A 25,256-nucleotide genomic window follows, 5' to 3' on the forward strand; every position below is an offset into this window, starting at 1 on the left:
GTTTGGCTTCGGCGGATGCTTGCAGATATACATGTTCCTCAATCAAGATTGACTCCTATATTTTGTGATAATCAGGGAGTACTCAAACTGGCAAAGAATCCGATCTTCCATGAACGAACCAAGCATGTCGAAACACATTGTCATTACATTCGTCAGCTGGTTGAAGACAAATCTATTCAATTGCTGTATGTTCCCACCTTAGAGCAGTCTGCTGATATCTTCACCAAGTCTCTTGGTTATGATAAATTTGTAAAATTCAGGGAGGCTACTGGTGTTATTGATAGATTAAGCATTATGGGAGGGTATTAGAATATTTCTAATAATGCTCTATCTATCGTATGTAGATAGTTTCTATTTTTTGATAGTTTCTAATTTTTGTATATCCGTTTTGTATATATGAGCTTGTAAGCTCGTTGTAATTATACATTGTTTATTCAATACACAAAATAATCTTACAATTATTTTATGAAAAACCACAATTATTTTACCAGGAGGGAGAGTGCTTGTCCCATCCTAGCATTATAGATTTGGCAATTAATACCTTGTTACTTGAGGCTTTGCAAAAGATTTCTAGTTTACTGGTGAGGTTTGTTATGTTGCTTTCTGACAATTCAATCAATAGGGATGGATCATCTGCATAGTGAACATTGGACAATTCTTCCTGATTTGGTAAAGTAATCCCTTTGACCTTTGGTGATATGCTATCACCTCTAATATTGTACCATGGAAAACCAAAAGTATTGCACCAGGAGGGAGGGTACTCGTCCCATACTAGCATTATAGATTTGGCAATTGATACCTTGTTACCTAAGGCTTTGTAGAAGATTTCTAGTTTGCTGGTTAGGTTTGGCGTGTTGCTTTTTGACAATTCAATTAGCTGGGATGTATCATCTGCAAATTGGACATTGGACAATTCTTCCTGATTTGATAAAGTAATCCCTTTGACCTTAGGGCATAAGATATCATTTAGTATATAGTGAAGATTAACAACTATAACAAACAGTAATGGAGCCAAGGGCCGTCACTGCCTTATGGGCCTTGAGAGGGAAAAGGAGCCGAATCTTGTTTCATTAACTTAAACTGCCGCTGATGCATCTGCCATGAGAGTAAGAACCATTTTATTGAAGAAATTTAAGAACTCCAGGCATTCTAACATCATGCCAATGAACTTCCATTCCACTCTATCATAGTCTTTCTCATAGTCTATTAAAAACATTGCGGATTGCTGTCCTGAACTCTTGGCCCAGTCCATTGCCTCCCAAAAGGTGATGAGATTTTCAAGAATATACCTTCCTTTAACAAAACCAGTTTGGGTGTGACATATTACTTTGGGCAGGACATCCTTAAGCCTCAGAGCTAAGATTTTGGCTAAAATTTTGTAGGAAACATCAATTTTGTATGAAACATTGAGGAGAGTAATGGGTCTCCAATTCTTGATTTATGTTTTATCTCCATCCTTGGGGATCAACTTGATTAACCCTTCATTTATATCTGCCCCTAATGGGCCATTGTCTATTGCTTCCTTGTACAACATTAGTAGATCTTGCTAGATCCAATCCAGATGGGTTTTGTAGAATTGAACTGGGATGCCATTTGTTCTTGAGGCTTTGTCATTGTTTGTTTGGGATATTGCATACACAATTTCTTCCTTAGAGATGGGTTGTTCTAATATTATCTCCTCCTTTTGAGGAAACTTCTCTAGAATCAGCCCCTTGATCCTTCTTGTTTCCCCTTCCATATTAATACCAGTGTCCTCTGATGTAAATAACTCCACATAGAACTTGGCAAAGGCACTTAGAGCTTCTGCATGATCATCAATCAGCCTTCCCTCACCTTTGAGTATTTCAATTTTGCCCCTTGCTTCTTTGGTCTTTAGAAGGTGAAAGAAATACTTAGAGCCCTTATCCTTATTTTCAAGCCAATTAATCGTGGCCCTCGTTTTTTCTCCTTGAATCCTAACATTCAGAGTCCTCCTCAAAGAGTCTCTAGCTGTAGCTAGGGCATTTTGGGAGCTACTGTTAGTAGGATTGTTTTGCATGGCCCTCTCTACATCCACTAACACCTTATGTAGAGAACCTTCCTCTCTCCTCATATCCTTAGCTTTTTTCTTCCCTATTGTTTGGAACAATTTCTTCCAGCTTTCTATTATGGTTGTCCATCTACTAACACTAGGATGTCTGACAACGCAATGGTTGTACCGTTTGACCATAATGATGGCAGCATTTAGGTCATCGTCTTTGAGCAAGGAGGTGTTAAGGGCAAACCTTGAGGATTTGGAGGCTGTTTGTGTTAGAGTAATTATTTGTTCTAACTTATTAATTAAATCACTTTGATTTAATTAATTAAGTTGCCTATTACTCTAGTTTGCTTAAGCTATCTTGTAGGTGCATATAATTAATATTCTATTGATTATATTGTGCAACCCTAGCTTTTTTAGGCTTTAGGTTACCCTTTTCGAGTTTCGATCTCCTTTATAAGGATTGATCTCTTTGTATTCTTTATTAATTAGGAAGATCTGTTGAATAATATTTTCTTCGTCTGAGTTTTTCAGATCAAACCCTTGCCTCTTCTTGTCTTTTTCTTCTCCATGACAGCTTTTCAAGGGCTTCGTGGATTTGTTGTGCGCTTTTGCTCAAATCCTACATGGTATCAGAGCCAGATCTGTTGTAGCTTGTTCGGTGTTTCAAGAAAAAGGGAGAACAAGGGTTTGACGGATCAGATTTGGTGTTTTTTCGGGCTTTTTCTGAGAAAACAGGGTGGTCACTGATTTTCAGAGCAGTTTGAGGCCAAACAGACCTCACGGATGGATTCAGAAGACGTCAAAACCCCCGTTTTGATATAAAATTTGTCTGATTTTGGACAACGTTGATCTGGGAGGCAAATTTTTTTTTTTTGCCGTACAGGGCCGTACGGCCTCTGCACACAATCCGAGACGCGAAAAATTAAAAAAATAAATAAAAAGGCGGTAAAAAACTCGCCGCGGTTTAAGAAAACCGTCGACGGTCACCACAACCGCTTGCGAGAAACTGCTGGCAATCCCGCCGACGGTAGCGGCCTCTGGTGGCCTGCCGGCGGTGTCCGCCGCGGTTCCATCGGAGCTGATCCGCCCCGCAGCGGCGTCAGCCCTTCCACCACCCCGGCCGCCGCTCCGCCGGCGGTGCGGGGATGGTGGAGGTTTTTGTTTTTGTTATTAAAAAAAAAAATTTTTTCTTGCATCCGGAGGCCCTGGAGGTTTTTCTCTGTAACTTGAGCATACAGACGTATTTTTTCGATCCGAAAAATGCGCCGGAAAGCTGGTTCCGAGACGGAGATGCTGGTACAGGAGTTTTTGGGTTTTGATGCAGTTTGGTTGCCTGTTTTGACAGTCAAAGCTGGATGTATTGTTTTGTACTCCAGGAGGTGTATCTCGAGCTTCCGATCTCCAATTTTGGACTTCTTTATATCGCTGGAAAGCTCTTTCTGTGCTCTTTCCAGTGATGCTGGTTGTTGTTCCAGATTCTGTTCCAGGCACATCCTATTCAGTCTTTTGCGTTTTAGCATTCTGGTGGATATCCTGTTTGTTTCAGGTCTGGAGATCGATTAAGTTGCTTCAGTTGCTTCGTTTTGGGCTTTACCTTCTGTTGTTTCAGCCTTATGTTTTTTCTGATTATTTTTGATATTCATTGTAAGTATCTTTATGCAACGCACTGAGATAAAGTGCCACTCTTGCGTTTCGGGATCCTTTTCATCATTGTGATTCGTTGTACTCGCACTATTTTATAAAGTGCCATGGGGGGGGATAGTTGTTTGCCGCTTATAAGCCCTCTTTCTCTATTTTCTCATGCAGTGTCGATGACACGTGCCTTTATTGGTGTTTGTACCTCACTCTCGATGTGTTTGGCTCCTGTATTGTAGGAGATTTTAGGCCCATCTTTTCAGCTGCCTGTCACCTCACCTGCCTTAAGGGGAGGTTATATTGCTGTTCTATGCTTCTTTGGTTGATGGTTCGTGCCTTCTATTTCCATAGAGGTTCCTTTGGTTGATGGTTCGTCCCTTCTATTTCCATGGAGGTTCTACAGATCAGCATTTTGACAGAGTTTTGCGGTTCTTCATGCTTTAATGATTCTCTTCTGATCTCTTTGTTCCTTCTTCTGGAACATTCTTTGCTATCTCTTTTTGGAGTAGGGTTTTTCCCATGTGGTTTTCTCTATTTCTCCTCTTTATAGAGATTTTGTTGTGATTGGGTACCTGATCAGGCCTTGTTGCTGGGACCCAATTCTCTTTCATAGCTGTGCTAGGTTAGCTTACCTCCTGAGCTTCGCTTAAGGGGGGGTGTTAGAGTAATTATTTGTTCTAACTTATTAATTAAATCACTTTGATTTAATTAATTAAGTTGCCTATTACTCTAGTTTGCTTAAGCTATCTTGTAGGTGCATATAATTAATATTCTAATAATTATATTGTGCAACCCTAGCTTTTTTAGGCTTTAGGTTACCCTTTTCGGGTTTCGATCTCCTTTATAAGGATTGATCTCTTTGTATTCTTTATTAATTAGGAAGATCTGTTGAATAATATTTTCTTCGTCTGAGTTTTTCAGATCAAACCCTTGCCTCTTCTTGTCTTTTTCTTCTCCGTGATAGGTTTTCTGCATGCAGGTTTTCTTGGGCTTCGTGGATTTGTTGTGTGCTTTTGCTCAAATTCTACAATTTGAGAATGCTGGTTAAGCATAAAAATGTTGGCCACAATTGGGTGCTAACAGGGCAAAGGGATAAACCTGCACACTAGACCCTTCCCCTGACAAATGAAAATTGAATGCATCTTTGTTCACATAGAATTTGTCAAGTCTGCAGCAAATTCTTTTTGCCCCCTTCTGGAAATTTGTCCAAGCAAACCAAATGTCCTTATGTTCATTCCTTCCTTTAGCAAGCAGGTCAAACAGTTGAAATTCACTGATCATCTTGGTCTAGAAGAGAAATACATACCAATTTGCTACAAGGAGAAACCCGCCATTCAACAACAAAATTCTTCCACCTAGGGCTGACCAAAATGGCGGATCCTCCTTTATCTCTAGGTTGATTAGTATAGAATGCCTTGGCATCCTTCCAGATGCATTTAAAGGTCACATCAAGTTGGAATCCAGTAGCCTTGATCTCCTGGAGTAGCAGAAAATCAGTGTTAGGGTGGGATCTAAGAAGTCTTCATGACATAATTCCTATCTTGGGTCTCTAATCTTCTCACATTCCAGGAAATATACTTGGCCATCATTGTTAGGATGATTTGTGTTCAATATCCATAGTAGTTTTAAAACTCTTGAAGCACTTGGGCAAAATCCTCATCTGAATCTTATAAGGTTTAGAAGGGGTGCAAGAATTAGATGTTTTGCCTCTCTTCCTCTTGACCACTTGATCACCATCCATTTTGCTATCATCTTCTTTGGCCGATGCAATCCAAATTTTCTATTGATCTCCTCCTAGGTTTCTTGGTTTTCTCATTGGCATTGCACACAAACCACTCCTCCTCTTTCCCTTTATTGAAAAGGTCTGAGGGTGTAATTATTTCCTCACCAATATTTCTCCTATTCCCTCTCCTTGATTTCCTCAACAATAGGGACACTGATCTTAGAGGCAAGCCTCTTGTGAGAAGGAGCACTATTGTGATTAGGAGATAGGGGTATGGCTGATCCGGCTAGGATAACAACCAGTTCAAAGTCATTTAGCTTATTAGCAACATCATAAGATTTCATAATGGCATCCTGCCTTTCACCCTAATTTCTCCCGATTAAAGATATGGCTTGGAGTGTCAAGGGTTTGGGGTGAGGTCAATCCTGACTCAAGATCCTTTTGACCTATAGATTTAGGGAGAGGATTACATGGCCGTTTAGAATGGAATCGACTTCTTCAGGGGGGTGGGTCGGGTGAACAAAAGAGTTGTTCTGGAACTTGTGTCCTGAGATTTTCTTGATTTTTTCTAGGACAATTTGCTATGCATTCATAGTATGATGCTTAGGGTTTAGACTGATGGAGCCCAAAAGATTTCGGGTTAGGGGCAGGCAATTCAATGGCTTGTCTACAATCGAGGTAGGGTTACTCTCAACAGGGGCACTGAAGGCTGTTTGGAGAGCATCAAGCTCTATACATAAGTCTACAGAGATACGGGGGGGTTCCAGATGGAGAGAGGGGAGGTTGGATTGCGGTCTTCTATTGGTATCCACACCATGCTTGACAGGCCAAAAATAGGCCTTGGATTAAGGTTAATTCTTTTTGGAAAGATGAGGGCCAGATTTCTTTACCAAAGGACAATTTTTTTATAAATGACATTTTCTACACAGAAAGCAAGCATTAAGGTCACCTAGGAAAGATATAGGGCACACATGGCAGCGTGCTTGAATAAGGAATGAAATTTCCTTACGGATGTCTTTGCTAGGTTCAATTACATTAGGATCCTCGCATATGTGTGGGGGAGAAGGGTGGAAGATCTATCCATTTGTATAACTTTGCCAAGGGGCTCGAAAGCTTGAGGAATGAGATTCGAGAGAAAGGGCAGGAGATTGCTAATAATAATCCATCTTGGGGAAGAAAGTGCCAGAATCTCAACATTTATAGCCTTCAGGGACCGAGGAATAGTTCGGAAGTTGGCGTTCCCAATATTCCAAAACTGTTTTTCAATCACATTCTTCTTGGATTTAGGGTCATCAAAAAAATGAGGAAAGAACTCGCAGGGAGTTTCTTAAGGTCTTGGATTGCAAGAAAACTTGCCATGCTTTTGAGTTTAGAAATTTTGCTCTCTATGGCTTTACTCATTTGAGAATTATGAATGAGAACATACGCAGAGGATCAAGGATCCTTACCTGTATCTCGTCCTCTGTAGTCCCCCTTTCCTTCTCTTTGACTTGTTGGCTCGGACTTTGCTCAATGAGGGATCTTTGGTTCATTTTGAAGGGCTTGAATGAAGGATTTCACTAGCGCTCCAACCTTAGAAACCAAATTTTGTGGACAAATAGTTGGTATTACCTGCGAAATACAGCCAAGAGAACAAGTAGTCATTACGAACTGGCCAACGGCCTTCCCTCATAAGTGCTTGTAGGGTGCTGAACGAAGTGGAGGATGACCTTCCACCCTTCAGAAGGCCTCGATTTTTGTGAAAATTCGTACGCTCACTTGATTCTCTGTTGTAGAGCCAATTTCCCAAAATTCCCAATCTTAGTTATTAACTTTTTGCTGATCAATAATCATGAATCTTATTACTAAATAACTAGAGTAATTAATTAAATATACAAATAATATGCAGTGAATAAAGTAATCATTAATAAGTAAACTATTAGTAATAATTAATAAATAAGTTAATTTTTAATAAAAATTTATTAATGAATAATTATTAAGTAATAAATAAATAAATTAACAAATGCATAAATGAAGAGCACAGTGAACAGGTTGCAAAAGCCCACGCTAGCAGATTAGTTGATGTAGTCTACACTTACCACCCATTTCAGAGAATGTTGACTGATAAACACAACCATGCACAATACCGCCAAAACAAGACAGTTGGGGTCAAGGATTAGTCAAATGGCATGATGGCATAATAAGACCGATCCATATATTGTTTACAGAAATCACCGATAGTTAGAATAGTGATTAGTTAGACTAGCGATTAACCAAGTGGTGCAATGCAATGGTTTCTATGAAGAGACACACCTCTTCCAATCCTTGCCACGTGATATTTCTGATCATAAACATTGCTAAGAAAACAGGTAGGTTCAGAGCAGTCCAATAAACACTTAAAATATATAAAACACTAGGACTCAGAGTAGTCAGTCATCACATTAATATATTCTTTATCAGTGAACATTAATCAGACATCAGTAAAGTTCACAGGCAATTGTATCGATAACAAATTATACTTTTGTTCCAGGCATGTACAGAAGCTAGAGAGGATTAATTTAATTGATAATAGTAGGTACATGAACACATAATACTTATTATTATTTTCATATTTAAGGAGGGAAGTGAAGGATGCATTCAGGGAGAGGCTAGTATTCTAGCCAATTAGTTATTCCCAAAATGGGGTGGGGATAGGAGACCCTGAGTGCCTTGAGGGCATCGTACCAATAAAGGCTCAAGGGCTTGGATCTATAAACTTTGAGGGAGAGCCTATTGAAGTTTTGGGTCTAAGCAACACAATTACATCCAAGACTTCCTCCTTAAATTAAAATACTAATAAGGATTAGCATAAAGTGAATAATCATGGATAATAAGATATCTGTTCTATTTAATAAACATATAAATATTTTTCTTACTTTCATAAACTAAATATAACCTATTAAAACTTGGATAAATCTATAAATAGTTGGTCTATGTTTACTAGGGGACATTAAAACCAGTAAGAAGCAGTAGGCAATATCTCTTTCGTCAACAGAAGCTGAATATCGGGGAACTGTCAAAGTTGGTTGTGAGGCAATTTGGCTTTGCAGGATGCTTTCTTACATCGATGTTTAAGGTAGGCTCGTAACCCCTCTTCTGCGACAATCAAGCGGTGCTCAAACTTGCCAAAAATTCAATCGTCCATGAGGGAACCAAGCATATTGATATTCATTGTTACTGCATCTGACAATTGCTTGAATACGGATCTGTAGATTTGCAGTTTGTTCCTACAACATCAGACTGCTGATATCCTCAAAGAAGTCCTTACTTCCAACGAAGTTTGTCAAATTCAGGGGGCAGCTTGGTGTTGTTGATAAGTTGACCATTAAGGGAGGGTATTAAATTAATATCTCATAAGTTAGATTTTATTTATATTTAATGGTCACTTCTAGATATTGTAAATAACTTGTATAATAGATTCTTTATATTATTTATATGTCTCTTTTAAAAAACATCTCTTTTTGTAAACTCAATAAGAACATTTTGTTCGTAGCAAATACATCATCCAATAATTTACCAATTACTTTGCAATTCAGATCTCTGCTATTGATAGGCCTAAAATTACTATTGTTTTGTGTTAAGTGCACAAAGCAATTGATATTGAGTGTTTGCAAGGTCTTGCATGGGATAAATAATTAAAAAACATACTGAAGTTTGTATGCTAGAATTTAGTTTGCTCGAGGACAAAGCAAACAGAAAATGTTAAATTGTCTGAGAATGAATTGTCCAAACACAAAAAACCTTAAATGGACCATGACGAAATATATCACATCCTAAGATAAAATTGCTTGAAGGTAATTGTAAAATAAAAATCCTGCAATAATAGACAACAAAAAATAGCCAATCTGATGTGAATGACCATTCTCAGTAATTCCAATGAAACTTAGCTGAAAATTGGAATCCAAATGACCACTGTCAATTGTCGACTTAAATTTGAAAATGCTATCATCATTCATCATCTCTAAAAATGACCTTTGACAATCAATCCTTGGTACAACAGCTGGACAAATTGTTCCATGCAATCTTCTTTAACAAAAATTAAACCATGAATTTTGAAATAACCTGAATGCAGAGTGAAGGAAAATATATATCTTTAAATGTTTTGTCAAACTGCCCATACATTGATCTTATGAAGACTATAGCTCCGCCGAAAATTCCTGTAAATGGCTTAAAATGTGCTCGTAACTTTGTCTCAGATTCTCATAATGGTTTACAATAAAGTCTGAAATGAAAACACAATGCTTACAAACCTGAAACATAAATTCTGATAAGCCCGCTTTAGATATTCAGATCTTTCTCAGAAACCTGCAATAAGTCACCTTGTCGTGGTTGAAGGCGTGTTTACCGGTAATCTTATTTTTACGTGTTCTGAATGGATATCTTTCAGAACACTGATAAGTCCTTGAAAAATCTTTCAGAATATTGTAAATCTTATCACCCTGCTGGAGCTGAAGAAAACAAATACCACAACCTTGATAATGCTGCAGAAACCTGCTGCAACTGGTCGATGATTCAAATTCTACAAACCCTTAAAAAATCTGTTACCACCTTTGCTTGAGCATGTATCTGGGATAGCCTGTCACTTTTTCACAGTTTAAAACCTTACTCATCCCTTGACTTAGAGTGTACTATAAGACTACATGTTCACATTGTATTTGTGTTTACCTTGTACTGTATTCTGCCAATGCTGTGGATACAACCTTTAAGTACTTCAAAACTGAAGTGACTGATCTTCAAATGCTGTGATAGACTCGTGTGGCAAAAATGAAAGCACACAAGGATATGTTCTTAATTGCTACTGTAATCCAGAATTACATTTCCCTGTTTTATAAGATGACTTTACATTGATGGACATTCAGGGTCATGGCATGGTCTGAGACACAAGGATGACCGTTTTTTGATGTTTAGGTCTTGGTAACAAGCCTTCACAGTAGATTGGACTAGGGTTTAAAATAGATGGCTTGTATGTTTGACAAGTTGTGGGACAGTAGGTGTTATGACATGCAGTAGGGCTGAGAATGGTCATTTTTTAAAATTTTGGATATTTGCCCAGTTAGGGTTAGAGTGCATGTCTACTTTTCATGTTTCACCCCTTTTCAGCTCAAAAATCCTAATGCAATGTTTCACTGTAACTTTTGTCCACTTTTCTGTCAATTGTTTGGGTCAAAAGTTGCCATGCATGTGCTAGGGTTTCGTTTCAATTGTTTTTCATTTGCAATTTGGTTTTCTTGGTCTTTTACATGATGTGCACTCTTTCTGATGATGACTTATATATTTTCGGGTGGTCTTGATTTTTTTTGCAATCACTTTTCTCTTTTTTAGCTGAAGAAAATCTCCAAACTAAAGAGAATTAAGTGAAATCCTTTTTGATGTTGAAACCCTGCAACCTTAGTTACCTTGTTGTCCCCTTGGCCATTTGAACCAAGCGAATTTTGAACCGGTTCTTGGTCCTGGTCCAGGTTCCTTTTATTACAATAATAGATAAGTCGTCTATTATTAGTTAATGGTTATCTACTGTAAATATCTAACAAGCTTTAGTTTGCTGTCGTTTTTGCTTTCTCTAGAATAGAATGTTTCTATTCTTTATGATCGTTTCCTAAGAAAACATCGTCTCATTCTTTTGTATAAATTGACCTTTTGGTCTCTATTAATATCAAGCAAGTAGTTACCAGTTACTTCGTAATATGGTATCAGAGCCTACTTCTTAATTTTTTCAAAACTTATAATTTCTTTTCCGAAATTATCAAAGCCAATTTTCGAAATTATTCTGTGATCCTTGCTTACTAATCTCAAAAACCTTGAGATTTTAGACTAGGGTTTTTTCTGAGGTTTTGGAAAATCGTGGTTTTTTTAGCATTGTTTTTTGGAGATTCGTGGCCTACAAATCTCGTGTTTTCTCACCCCAGTCTACAGATAGTTGCATCCTGCTTCCATTGTCGACCTCGTCTCCTCTGGAAATTGGGGCAAATGGCAGCACAAGTTTTAAAAAAAAATCTGAAACAAAAATGATGGGAGCCACAAAACACTTGCTAAAACACATGTATTTCAAACCCTGAGATCATTGCCGAAGGGTCATTTTTGTATATTCAGCACTCACGACTCTCTTTGCCAGCAAAATCTACCTTTTTCGGGTGTTCATTTATCAAAAATCCGCCTTTTTTGCAGATTCGACCTCCATGGCCGTCAAAAGATTTTTTGCTTGAAACCCTAATTTTTGGGGTCAATTTTTTTTTATTTTAGATTCTTGGTGGGTTTTTCGAGAGCTCAATTGGGTTGTCATCCATTTTTTCTAGGTGCCTCGATTTTCGAGACAACAGATCTAGAAAACGATAGCATATTTCTTCTGAGTTTTTTGAGCTCTCTTCTAGGCCCCCCTTTGATTTTTCTTGGGTGTTCAATTCTTCTACCTCGAAGAACGTGCCTTTACAGATTTTGATAGTTTTTTATTGAAAAACGTGCCATGGCATCTTTGACAAATATTCTGCTCGACCATAACTCCAAATTCAATGGTTGAAATTATGGCACCTGTAAGTAGTGGATCATTGCAATTTTTGAATATCGGAACATCGAACAACTTGTTTTGGGTGTTATGAAGCGTCCAACTTCTCCAGGTCTTGATCAAGATACATGGGATTTGAATAATCAAGAGGCAGTGATGCTTCTCAAATTATCTGTGGCTGATGATCAACTTTCTTAGATTCCATCCGATAAGATATCTGCCGAGATCTGGACACATCTCGAAGGTGTTCATGAGACTTCTAACAAACATAGAGCCTTCTTTCTAAAAAACACCCTGTTTTCTATTGTCATGGATGAGCGCACCTTGCTCTAGGCACACCTGAATCAGATTCAGGAAATCCGTGATCAGTTACTTGCCATCAGACGCAAGATGGAGGAAGAGGATATTGTATTTATCACTCTTTGGAGTTTACCAAAATCCCATGAGTATTTTATCGAGACTCTCAACATCACATCTTCTAGTGTTGATTTGAAGTTCATTGATCTTTGCACATTGCTGCTTTAGCAAGATCGGTGGAAACAACAGTTCGGTAGTAGCTCTAGTTCCACTTCCACAAAGCAAGCCTTTGTTGCGAAATCCTTTCACAAGGATAAGGGCAAGTTTCAACAGCCATCTCAGCAGAAGTCTTCTGCTCCAGCATCAGATGGTTCCAGAAAGAAGAACATTTAATGCAACTATTGCCACAAGTTTGGACACATGAAGCTTGAATGTTAGAAATGCTTAGCTGCACAATCTAAGTAGTCAGGTTTGCAGCCCAAAGCGAAAAGTGCAGAGCACACCGAGAAGGCGGAATTTTCTTTTTACACCTTCATTGCTAAAAGTCTTGCAGATCATGTGAAGTCATCTGCTTGGTACATTGATTCAGGGGCCTCTCGTCATTTCACTCACTGTAGAGACTGGTTTATTGACTACCAGCCTTATTCAGACTCTGTTATTTTTGGTGGCGGAGAGGAGTACACGGTTGTCGGTAAAGGCAACATTCAAATTTAGTCTGTTGGGAAGAATCTCATATTCCTTGATGTGTACTATGTTCCAGGGATGGAACTAAAACTACTCTTAATTAGTCAGTTGCTGCGACATTCTCCACACTTGGCAATCACCTTCAATTCACATCAGTGCACCATCATTGATCGGGTGACTAAGACTGTTGTTGCAGTGGGTCTTGAGGATCATGGTCTTTTCAGACTTACTGATTCTGGTGATTCTTGGGACTTAGCTATGGCTGCTCGGCAATCTTCTGTCATCACACGTTGGCATCAGCAATATGGGCACTTAAATGTGCATTATCTCTCATAGCTTGCTAAGGATGATCTTGTTCTTGGATTGGCAGAGATTCAAACTCAAAACCTTTGAATTTGTGACGCATGCCAGGCTGGGAAGCAACATTGCACAGCTTTCACTAGTGGTGATTCTTGGTGAGCTTCTTAGGTACTTTAGCTTGTTCATATCGATATCTGCGGCCCTATGGCCACTCCTTATGTTCTTGGGTCCAGGTATGTTCTGTTGTTTGTTGATGATTTCAGTAGAAAAATGTGGGTGTATTTCCTTAAAAAGAAGTCAGATGCATTTCTTTTATTTTAGAAGTTTAAACCTTTAGTTGAAAAAGAGTTTGGGAAATCTATTATTACTCTTAGATTAGACAATGTGGGGGAATTTTGTTCTAATGCTTTCTCTAGCTTCTTGGATACACATGGCATTAAACGCCAGTTAACCACACTCCACACACCACAATAGAACAGTGTAGTTGAACATTGGAACAGGACAATCATTGAGATGGCTCGTTCCATGCTCGAACACAGACATGATCCGAAGCAGTTTTGGGCAGAAGCAGTTAACGCTGTAGTTTATCTGATGAACCAGTCACCCATAGTGGCGGTCAAAGGTAAAACTCCGAAAGAGGCCTGGTGAGATTGCAAGCCCTAAATCAATCACTTGAAGGTTTTTGGCTCCCTTGCTTTTGTTTGGATCCTTGATGCATCATGCACCAAGTTGGATGCCAAGAGTCAGAAACTCATGCTTGCTGGATATAGCAGTCTTCACAAAGCCTACTGCCTGATTGATGTTGAGACATCTCATCTTATCTAGAGTTGAGATGTAGTCTTTGATGAGCAGCGAGGACCATTCATGCCTGTTTCTCCTGTTCTTGATCCAGTAGACGAGCCTATGATGGCTCATGATTTGGGAGTTTGGCTTCCATTAGGTCCACCTGATGGGAGGGCTTTAGTAGCACCTGCAACTCCAGTTATTCCAGTGATACCTGTACGAACACCTCTGGCTACTCCTGTAGGATCACCTTGCTTTGTAGATGCTTCACTTGAGTTTGATCCAAATTCTTTTGATGAGGATCCTGCTGGTCAAGTAGTACTAATGTTAGTCATTCTCCTATCCAGCCTAAGTGGTAGGCTAAGACACTTGTTGATCTTTGTGATGATGAGCTCATTGATGGGAGAACTGCTCGGAAAAAGAGAAAAACTAGAGATTCTGTTAACTTTGCTCTTATGGCCAACATTCATAGTGTGTTTGAACCTCAAACATATTCCGAGGCTAAAGGAATTCCAGAGTGGGAACAGGCCATGACATCTGAACACCAGAGCTTGTTGAAGAACAACACTTGGGTCCTTTCCGGTCTTCCACCAGGGAAGAAACCCATTGGCCGCAAATGGGTCTACAAAATCAAATACAAATCGGATGGTACTTTGGATAAGTACAAAGCTCGTTTAGTGGCGAAGGGCTTTTCTTAGCGTTAGGGCATTGATTAGGAGGAGACCTTTGCTCCTACTGTAAAGATGAGCACCATCAGATTTGGCTGTAAGGTCCATCAAATGGACGTCAAGAATGCTTTCCTGAATGGTGATCTCCCTGAAGAGGTCTACATGATGCAACCTCTTGGTTTTAAGGTTGTTGGTAAAGACCATCAGTTTCTCAGATTGGTAAAAGCTTTCTATGGCTTGAAGCAAGCTCCTCGGGCATGGTACATAAAAATTGATAAGTACCTCAGTGATCAAGGCTTCAAGAGGAGTTCTTCAGACTCAAATCTGTACATCAAGATTACTGACAGTGACATCATCCTTCTAGTTATATATGTGGATGATCTGATCATCACTGGCAGTTCGGCATCTTTGATTCAGAGAATCAAACAGAATTTATGCCAATCTTTTGATATGATTGACATTGGGCTTATGCATTATTGCCTATGTGTTGAAGTTTGGCAACAGTCTTTTGGTATATTCATCTCTCAGTCCAAATATGCCAGGGCCCTTTTAGACAAATTCCGAATGCAGGATTGCAATCTTGCATCTACACCTATGGAGAAAGGTCTCAAGTTATCCGTAAAGTTTGATTCTCCTTCCATTGATGACACTACATACATGCAACTAGTAGGCAACCCCATCTACCTCTTTGCTACTAGGCCTGATATCAACTTCACAGTTAGCTATATTTCCCACTTTATGACAACTCCTAAGGCTGATCATTGGATGGTAGCAAGGCGTGTGCTTCGTTATGTGAAGGGCACTTCAGATTATGGACTTCTGTACTCTTGAAGTTTTAATCCGAAACTTATTGGGTTCATAGATTCAGATTGGGCAGGCTCTGTTGATGATCAAAAGTTAAGATCTAGATATGTGTTTAGTTTGGGATCCGGTGTAGTCACATGGACTAGCAAGAAGCCGCAAGCAGTTTCTCTCTCTTCTTCAGAGGCCGAATACAGAGGGACTGTTAAGGTAGGATGTGAAGTTGTTTGTCTTCGTCGAATGGTTGGGGATATGCAGATGTCACCAGTAGGACCAACTACTTTGTTTGTTGATAACGAAGGTGTTATCAAGTTAGCACAAAATCTAGTCTTCCATGAATGAACCAAGCATGTGGATGTTCACTGTCATTACATACGACAATTGGTTGAAGATGGGACTATAGATTTGCAGTATGTTCCTACTATAGAGCAGACTGCAGACATTCTCACCAAGTCTCTTGGTTCGGATAAGTTTCTCAAATTCAGAGGACAGCTTGGTGTGTTAGATTAACCATTAAGGGAGGGTATTACAATAATAGATAAGTCGTCTATTATTAGTTAATGGTTATCTACTGTAAATATCTAATAAGCTTTAGTTTGCTTTCTCTAGAATAGAATGTTTCTATTCTTTACGATCGTTTCCTAAGGAAACATCGTCTCATTTTTTTTTATAAATTGACCTTTCGGTCTATGTTAATATCAAGCAAGTATTTACCAATTACTTCGTAATACCCTTTTGGGTTGGTCCACTTGGGTTTGAACCCAAGCAAGTTGGTTCCTTTAGGTGAAACGTAGTTCGACGAATTAGGGCAGATCTAGGTAGACCAAGTGTGAAGTAGGTACAGTTCCATTGGGAACATTCTATATTTAGTGCAGAAAACAGTTATTAGAGAATTTGAATAAAGATTTTTAGCATTACAAACCAAATTTTCTGAAGTTCAAATATTTATTATATTAAATTAAACTAACCCTCCAGATTTCTTCCAGTGAATATTTTATACCCAATTGTTGATAATGGTCCATGTCCGAATAATTGGGAGCTCTGTATAGTGATAAATGATATTTGAAACATTAAACAACATTTTCAATAGGTGAAGGGAGTTGCAAGCTACTTATATAACATTTTTCGAGTAGGATGTTAATTACAAACAAACAAGCTCTTTGTACAATGAAAAGGTAATAAGCATTGGACAGCTTGGAAAGCAGGAATGTTATTAGTGCAGTTGATCTCAGTAACATTGACAATGTTTGTGAACCGACTAATGCCCTTGATGAAGAAAAGAAGAAGATGAAGATTTAGATAATCCATTAGATGATTGAAACTTAGCATAAAGTTCTAATTGTTGAAAGTCTAAACAATGATACTTGAACTCAATATTATTTTAATATTTTGATGTTGCTAATAGATATGATGCAAAGATTACAACTTTATAGTGTTTTTGTTGCTTTTATGATACTATGTGGCATTCTAATCTTAATTCAATTTTCTAGGCTGCATACATATGTATATATATGTATTTTTACATGTTTTTGAATTAATGAACCCAAACCCCATTTCAAGATTTTGACATACCAGCAAACTGGTTCTTTGAACCCAAACTCGAACCGGTAACTTTGCCTGCAACAGATGCCAAAGGAAAGACAAAATCATAGGTGTCTGAAAACAGCAATAGAAGGTATCTTTATTTTTTGGAAGTCCCAAATTTGTTACACAACTTCCTACTGCTGGAAATCTGTTGTCGAAAACTAGTTGTCACAAAAGTCATGAAAGAGGAGATTTACGATCCTAGATAACTTGTACAGTGTTATTGGATAATTGCAAACTGCTGTAAAATACCCTGAATGAAAAAATACTGGAGTCGAAATGAATGAAAAATACTTAAAAACCAGCAATGGAAGTTGCTGAATACCCTGCTAAAGCTATACAAAGGAAGACTTTCAATGTATCCTGGGGAAAATGACTGAAGAATTGAGTTCTTTAAATGCATTAATGAGAATTTTTTCCCATCCCTTTGCCACATTTGAAATGTTTACAACTCTTTATTTCTCCTTAGAGCTTGTATATGAATTGCCGAATACATTCAAATGCTATCTGTTACACAAAATCTGTTGAAGCGTTCTGGAATGGTGATTGAAACTTGAAGAAATTGTGTGGTAGATACTGCTAGAAGCAAAGCTTCAAGTCTGCTGGACTTGTCTTCCTTTCTTTGATATGAAGAATGATTTCATTCTTTTTAATGAATACCACAAATCCAATATGAGAAGAAAACCTCAAAGAGGAAGGGAATTAAATCTGCCTACTCACCATCTCCATTATAATTTCAACCTTATTGCCTTTCCAAGCTCTGTTTGGACAGATAATATCTGAAGTCAAATGCTTGCATTGCTCTGCAACTTGATTTATTTCTGTCTATTTAAACTTTTAATAAACAATGACTGAGTATAATTCCAATGAGATTTGCCAAGAAGTTAGAAGCTGAAAGATCAAGAAAACAGAAAAGATATTGTTTGGTATTCAGCTCTTTTTCAAATAACTGTCACTTACAATATGGTGAAAATGCCAATTACTGGTAGATCTCCCATGGCAGTTCCATTGTTATTTTACAGTTATATGTGACCATGAGATGTCGGAATAACATCAAATTCTATCTGGAAACTCTAAGATGTGTGTACAAATGTCATTGTCTATGCTTGATTGATGAAAAGACCCCGTTTTAATAAATTGTCTTCTAATTGTAAGAATCTAAGTTTATCCAAGACATTAGAAGGAAATCTGATTCTTTTGTTTTTCCAATAGTAATTAATATCTCTGTGTTTTGCAGATCAAATTAGACGATGAAGCACTTTCTGGTTTCCGTGACAGGCTTTTGCCTCTTGTCATTGGCTTGCTGAGAACTGTGAGTAGCTTCACTGTTGTGCAAACAATTTATAACTGGATCTTTTGCTCTGTCAATTTTTTGTTGGCAAAAATGATTGGTATATTTTATTTGTCCTCTTTGTGCAAGATCCTAGCCATTCAATATTGTTTTAGTTTCTATCTTGTCAAGAATCAATTTTGATGTGGCAATACATATTTTTGTTATGTTTTTTATTGCTATTCAGCTCTTTGATCACTTGAATGATTTGCTATATCTATTGCTTGCTTGCACCTGTATGTGGTAGAGTTATGAATATCACATAATATTTGGCATTCCATTTCTATAATCTGACTATTGAACTGTTACTGTCATTTACCTTACTGTGATCACTTTGAATCCCAATTGCACGTGGATCTTGCATAGATGGTATTTCTTATAGTGGTATAACCGTAAAGTAAAGCTATCTTTTTCCTTTTATGCAAATTACCAAATGGTACTGGATTCCATTAAATATAAATAATTGAGGCATTATTATTTATGATCTGATTAGTTTACTGATTGCACAGGCAAAACTCCCAGCTGTATTGAGGATTTATAGGGACACTTTGATTGCAGACATCAAGGGTTCCATTAAAACTACTGTTGCAGAGTTACTTCCTGTCCTGTTCACCCGTCCACTTGATTCTGATTTGCCAACTGGAGATCGACAAGCAGATTTGGATGGTATTTTATAATCTTATCTCAATTAAACATACATTCATTTCATTTGCTCATTTTCATTGTTTGTGATTCTTGTCTTTCACTAGTCCTTTCCATTTAGTAGTAATTTCAATGTATGCCATTTGATATCATATAGCTAATGGATTGATCTATGGTTCAGGTGGAGGATTTTCATTGGCAAGTAAATTGAGAAGTCTTTCTGCTGAAAGTTTTGTTCGACTTCTGGCTGCCATTTTCAGAGTTGTACAGGTACTGCTGTCTGTGAGAAACCTTTGAGAACTTTCTGTTTTGCAAAGAATGTTTTGTACTGTGCAGATAAAGAAAAAGATAAGTTTTATTAATGTTCAACTATTGACCACAACTGTGTCAAAGGGACTGAGGAGCCAAACAATAGAACCACTGATGGCAGGGTAACGAAAGAGTGACCAGAAAACAATGAACAAAAGAAAGATGAACAAACCAAGACCCTGAGAAATGTGGTGAGGGTGGAAGAGATGAGAGGACAGCCCCACCGCACCAAACAAAACTAGGAAGCAGAGGAGATAGAAAAACCCCAGTCTCACAGACTTCAGCTGAAAAGGTGACACCAAGTGCCTTTTGGTATGACACACCATCTCAAAAAAGAAAGAGGTGATGAACTGATTGGATAGAGGGCGCAACGCATGCTGAATATGGCCTTCTGAGGAGGAAGAGTAATGCATCTCTTATCCATGTACCTAAAGAAGGACGAGAGGGAACATGTCTCTCTGAAAAGATAGCAGAACCTGCTTTTGATCTCATAGTAGATAGGATGGTGAAAAAGAAAGTGCTCCTCGCACTCCACCTAGTTGAAGGTGCTCCTCACACTCCACTCCAGTCTAACAAGTGGTTACTCTTAACACGAAGATGGTGGGAACCCATAATAAACTACCCAAGCAGAATCCTAAGAGAGTGCTGCCAAATAATCAGCCTGAAATCCTTCCTCATCAGTGGCCCTGCTAGTTCTCATGTTTCTGGTAGCCTGCAAAACAAGCAAACAAGTGAAAATATGGCACACAGTAGGGGGTGGTTTCAACAAGCGGCTGACCAGAGATGTCATTAAGATTTGAGTCGTGGGAAAATATGCTCTCTGCACGAGCTCAAGGGGGGAGGGTGGAGTGATGGGGAAAAAGAGTACACCAAAAAGACTTGGGATAATGGAAGAGGGGGGAGCGAAGGATGACTCTACACTGGTAAATGAATAGACGTTTCTTAGGAGGAACAAAGAGCATTTTCAAAGTAGTTACATGTGCTTCCAAGATCATTTAGACATAAGGGTTCTTCGAAATGTGTGTCAGCTTAGAAATATTGAAGGAAGCTTAGAAATATGTAGCTGAAGATTGTTATGTCATGTTGTTGCTTTGTTTGCAACATAGTTAAATTGTTTTCTAGTTTTCAAAAATTGGATTTTTTTTTGTGATTCATGTTATGCAAGGAATGTTGAAATATTTTTGTCGTTGATGTCAAAGGATGATTATCAAGGTTGTATAAATTTTGGGGGATTACTGTAAGGAGCTATATCACCCAAATCAATTGGACTAGTTGTTGCTTCATGTACCTTATGCGCAATTGAAGATTATATTGCACAATGACAAGGTTATTGAGGCATTTTCAGCTATCTTGTTCCCATTGTTTGTGTGGATGGCCTCAAACAAGCTTCGATTATTGGATGAACTACAACGTTGACATAAGATTTGGAGGGGATTATTTTGAGATTTGGGGTATTTCCAACCCAACTTTTTGACCAAGCATCTACAAAACAAAATATTGAAAAGTTATAAAGAAAAGTGGAAAGTGAAAATATATTTGACATTATCAATTACTTTAGGCCCCAAAATCAATATGGCAAATGTTATACTTGGGGTTTGAGCAGTTCTTCCTCTCCTTGCCAACTTTGAAGAGAATGTCTTAGCCCTTGCTTCAATATGGCTTAGGCCCTAAAATCAATATGGCAAATGTTATACTTGGGGTTTGAGCAGTTCTTCCTCTCCTTGCCAACTTTGAAGAGAATGGCTTAGCCCTTGCTTCCTCAGTTTTGGAGTTTAACCCCAACAATGTCTCTCACCTCAACCTCAGGTACCATCCTTTGGATGCGTGCAATGAGGCCCTCAATGACCTCTCCATTAGGATCTGAGTAAGAATCTACAAACTTAAAATGGGGTTGAGGAAGTACCTTGCTACATTAATGGGTTGGTGGAGCCAATTGTTCCACTTATCAATAATTTCCCAAATGGGAACATATTTGAGTCCATCTCTTGTCATTTTTTATAGATTTCTTGGCCCTATTCATGGCCACATAAATGTAAGGAACTATATCACCCAAATCAATTGGACCCATTGTTGCTTCATGTACCTTATGCACAATTGAAGATTATATTGCACAAAGACAAGGTTATTGAGGCATTTTTCAGCTATGTTGTTCCCATTGTTTGTGTGGATGGCCTGAAACAAGCTTCAATTATTGGATGAACTACAACGTTGACATAAGATTTGGAGGGGATTATGTTGAGATTTGGGGTATTTCTAACCCAACTTTTCCACCAAGCATCTGCAAAACAAAATATTGAAAAGTTATAAAGAAAAGTGGAAAGTGAAAATATATTTGTCATTATCAATTACTTTAGGCCCCAAAATCAATATGGAAAATGTTATACTTGGGGTTTGAGTAGTTCTTCCTCTCCTTGCCAACTCTGAAGAGAATGGCTTACCCCTTGCTTCCTCAGTTTTGGAGTTTAACCACAACAAGGTCTCTCACCTCAACCTCAGGTGTCATCCTTTGGATTAGTCCAATGAGGCCTTCAATGACCTCGCCATTAGGATCTGTGTAAGAATCTACAAACTTAAAATGGGGGTTGAGGAAGTACCTTGCTACATAAATGGGTTGGTGGAGCCAATTGTTCCACTTATCAATAATTTCCCAAATGGGAACATATTTGAGTCCATCCCTTGTCATTTCTTATAGATTTCATGGCCCTATCCATGGCCACATAAATATACCCCATTGAAGTTTGATTCTCATCTACCAAACACAAAACTCAAACCTAGTGCTCAGACATCTATAATTGAAAAATAAAAATTACAAAAATATTAATTAATAAAGTCACAAATTAATAAGAAGAGATTGAAATCAAGAATAATTAAAAATTCAAGTTTTGAGGTTACTTTCAAAATCTCTACAACATTTTGTGCAACATGGTTGTCGAGGACTGTGCATGTGACACCCTTTCCTTAAACTTTCTTAATGGACCTCACCAATTCTCTTCCTTGAGTGTGCTCTCTCATCACATGTAGAACCCAAGGTTGATTGTTAATATAATATGTTGATCCTCTTTGCATCTTCTACAGCTGGAGTCATTGAATCATGTTTTCGTATGCCCTTCAAAAGAAGGTGAAGGACATGTGTTGTACAAGGTGTCCAGGGGTGCCTTTCTTGGAGGATTCTACTGCTACTACATATGCTGTTACATTATCTCTGATGATTTGCATCACATTCTCTACTCCCACCTCTATGACAATGTGCTCCAATGTCCCAGTCCATATTTTTACATTTTCACCTTATTGGAGACATCGACTGAATTGAAGAATACCACATTGTCTTTACAAGCAACCAAAGAATTAATAATGGTGAGGTTTTGCCATCTGTCCACCCATTGGAAAGAATGGTGCAGCCATTCTTTTCTTTGGCCCTCCACCATTTCTTTTGCCCTATCAATTGCATTTGCGAGCAACCTACAAGAACAAAGCAAAACTAGGTCATAGTTGACAATTTTGATTTAACAAACAAAAAAGAAACAGTTAAAAATAAAATTAAGTGGACACTTTACTAACCTCTCACCCAAATCCTTGCTAAAGGGGACTTGTACCCTTTTCTAGAAATTGTCATTGCTGTAACTAAATTTAGCCAATAACAATTGTCTGGTACATTCAATGGGATGTTGTTGAAATGCCAAAAATCAGCACATGCAATGTTTTTTTCTCATGTGCCTACCTGTTCCATCCAATGTCCTCTAATGATGGCTGTATTCCAGGTGTGTTCTTTGGCACAAAATAACTACCTATAGGTCGTTCTTGATGGTGATGCAGTAGGTATTCTAGTAGAGGAATTATAAGTGATGGCCGAGGTGGTGGTGAGTTTGCAGATACTTGTGCAACAATGACAGATCACTATGCCTTGAAGTGTTGCTTCTTCAATTTCAATTGAAGCACCTTGAGATTCAGCTATGGATGCTCTCATGGCTAGTTTTTCCCTCTCCCTTTGCAATTTTTTCTCTTCCCTAGTTGTAAGTATGACATTAATGTCTCTTTTTATTTCTTCTGTGATCCTAGCACATTCTCTAACATTGCACTTATTGATGACTGCAAGGTGGTATTTGAGGTAGTTTATGCCTCCATGTAATACTTTTGTCACATTTAATGCAAATCACCGGCCTCGGATCTTGTCTTTTGTAGGTATGCCTCCTAGGCCCATCTCTAGCACCTTTAGGATAGGTGCCTATCTATCTAGATGGACATCGATCTAGTGGCCAATCATTCCTTGAAGTTGCCATACTGAATTAATGGTTAATTGTTAACCTACAAATACAAAGTGAAAGGGAAAAATCAATATTTTAGTTAAACAATTTAGCAAACTATATAAATTAGTTTCAATAGATTTAGACATCATTCAAAAATAAAAATATAAAACTAGTAATGTTTGATTTTTTTAATTCTCCAAAAAAAAAAAATAGTGACAGAGTCAACAAAACTTGTAAACAATAGTATTTAATATTGTTCCAATGACTCAAAATCATTTTTAACTGCATAGAAATGTTTTTCTATTCATTTAGATGCAACATAAATTAAATAAAATGTTTTAAAAATACATAGAAAGAAAAATAGAAAACCTACTTGGGATTCTGATTTTTTTTTGAAAACCCATCTCAAATCTGCTTCAAATCGATGGAAATCAGTTTGCAAGTGTTTGGAAGAGTATTTTTCCCTCTCTCAACGAAATACGAGTTTAAGTCATTATTACTCGCTGAATTACTTGCAAGTTTCTAGCTACTCGTCAAGTTTTTGGTGAGTACTCCATCTATGGTCTTTTATAACCAGTCTTTTGAGTAATGCTAAATCTACTATTTTGCAAATCTTTTTGGAGGCTTCAAGTATTCCAGATGGGATCATACTATGGATGAGGACTTTTCTTCATTTATGAAGAATCATACATGGCATTTGATTTATCTTGGTATGGTGCAAGTGGATATACTACATCGAGAATGCATAGAATTTTTCTATTGAGTAATATGAGATACCTTGTGTTGCTATTAGTTTTTTGTATGTTGAGGGTATTGACTACTCCAAAGACTTGGTAACTACAAGGAAGCAAACCTGACGAAAAGCAAAATTTGAAATGACAAAAATGATGGGTGAATCGAGAAGAACCAAGATGCATGTCGTTGTTTTGTGAGAGACTGCAAGGGACTCCTCACAAGGTCAAATGATACCAAGGATGAAAGAAAAACTTCACAATCCCACAAGGGCTACTTGTAGAACTGTAAATGTCTCTTGAATGAGGCAGTTCTTGACAACACCGTATACACGCAAAACACCACAAAGATTCTTCGACTTTCAATTAGCAACATGTTTTATAACCTACAAATGATTTATTCAAATTAAAAACTAGATGTTCTTTATGTTCATTTTAACCAATATTGCAATGAAATTAGAAGGCATATAAATAACATGTGTGGTTGACTTCACTTTTGAAACATGTAAAAGCATGCATTATGTTGATACAACACATCTACTTAATGAGGTTTAAATAACATTTTTTGATTTGGAAAGAGGACTCAAATGTTTTTCAAAATGCAACTTTACAAATATACAATAAGGAAATACAGGATATGTGATATCTTATCACTTAGATCATGATCTTGGAGCTTTCCCAAGGTCCCTAGACTTCAATGATGTTCCACCTCATGGAATCCAAAGACGAACTCCCAATGTGCTAGGTGATAGTCACATAGGGCAAAACATTCTCATGCAATACACTTGGTGGTAGGCTTACTCTTACCCCAATCAAGAGTAAACACACAACAATTACCACATACAAAATCTTTCAGTGACATAAAAAACGTATGAAGTATTGTAAGTGATCAAAAGCAAGCCAAAAGAGAAAAAGGACTAGACCCAAAAGAGGAAGTAGAGAATTTCATCGCAATGATCTAAAGTATTGGCATAATGGGATTAACTCA

At 37.8% G+C, this 25,256-nt stretch overlaps 1 protein-coding gene across 4 annotated transcripts in view; it reads left to right on the plus strand.

The window, feature by feature from the left end:
- Positions 1-25,256, plus strand: part of VPS54 — a 163,905-nt gene that overhangs the window by 40,130 nt on the left and 98,519 nt on the right. For all 4 annotated transcript variants that reach the window (XR_016355657.1, XR_016355658.1, XR_016355656.1 and 1 more), the window contains 3 exons: positions 18,250-18,324; positions 18,852-19,008; positions 19,166-19,254. Coding sequence is in view for 1 of the 4 variants with exons in the window: in XM_089798340.1 (XP_089654466.1) it covers positions 18,250-18,324; positions 18,852-19,008; positions 19,166-19,254 (321 nt within the window). In the remaining 3 variants the exon portion in view is untranslated. The remainder of the gene's footprint in view (positions 1-18,249; positions 18,325-18,851; positions 19,009-19,165; positions 19,255-25,256) is intronic.

Source organism: Cupressus sempervirens, chromosome 8, assembly GCF_028749045.1.
Source record: "Cupressus sempervirens isolate cs-2001-9-10 chromosome 8, ASM2874904v1, whole genome shotgun sequence".
NCBI lineage: Eukaryota > Viridiplantae > Streptophyta > Pinopsida > Cupressales > Cupressaceae > Cupressus > Cupressus sempervirens.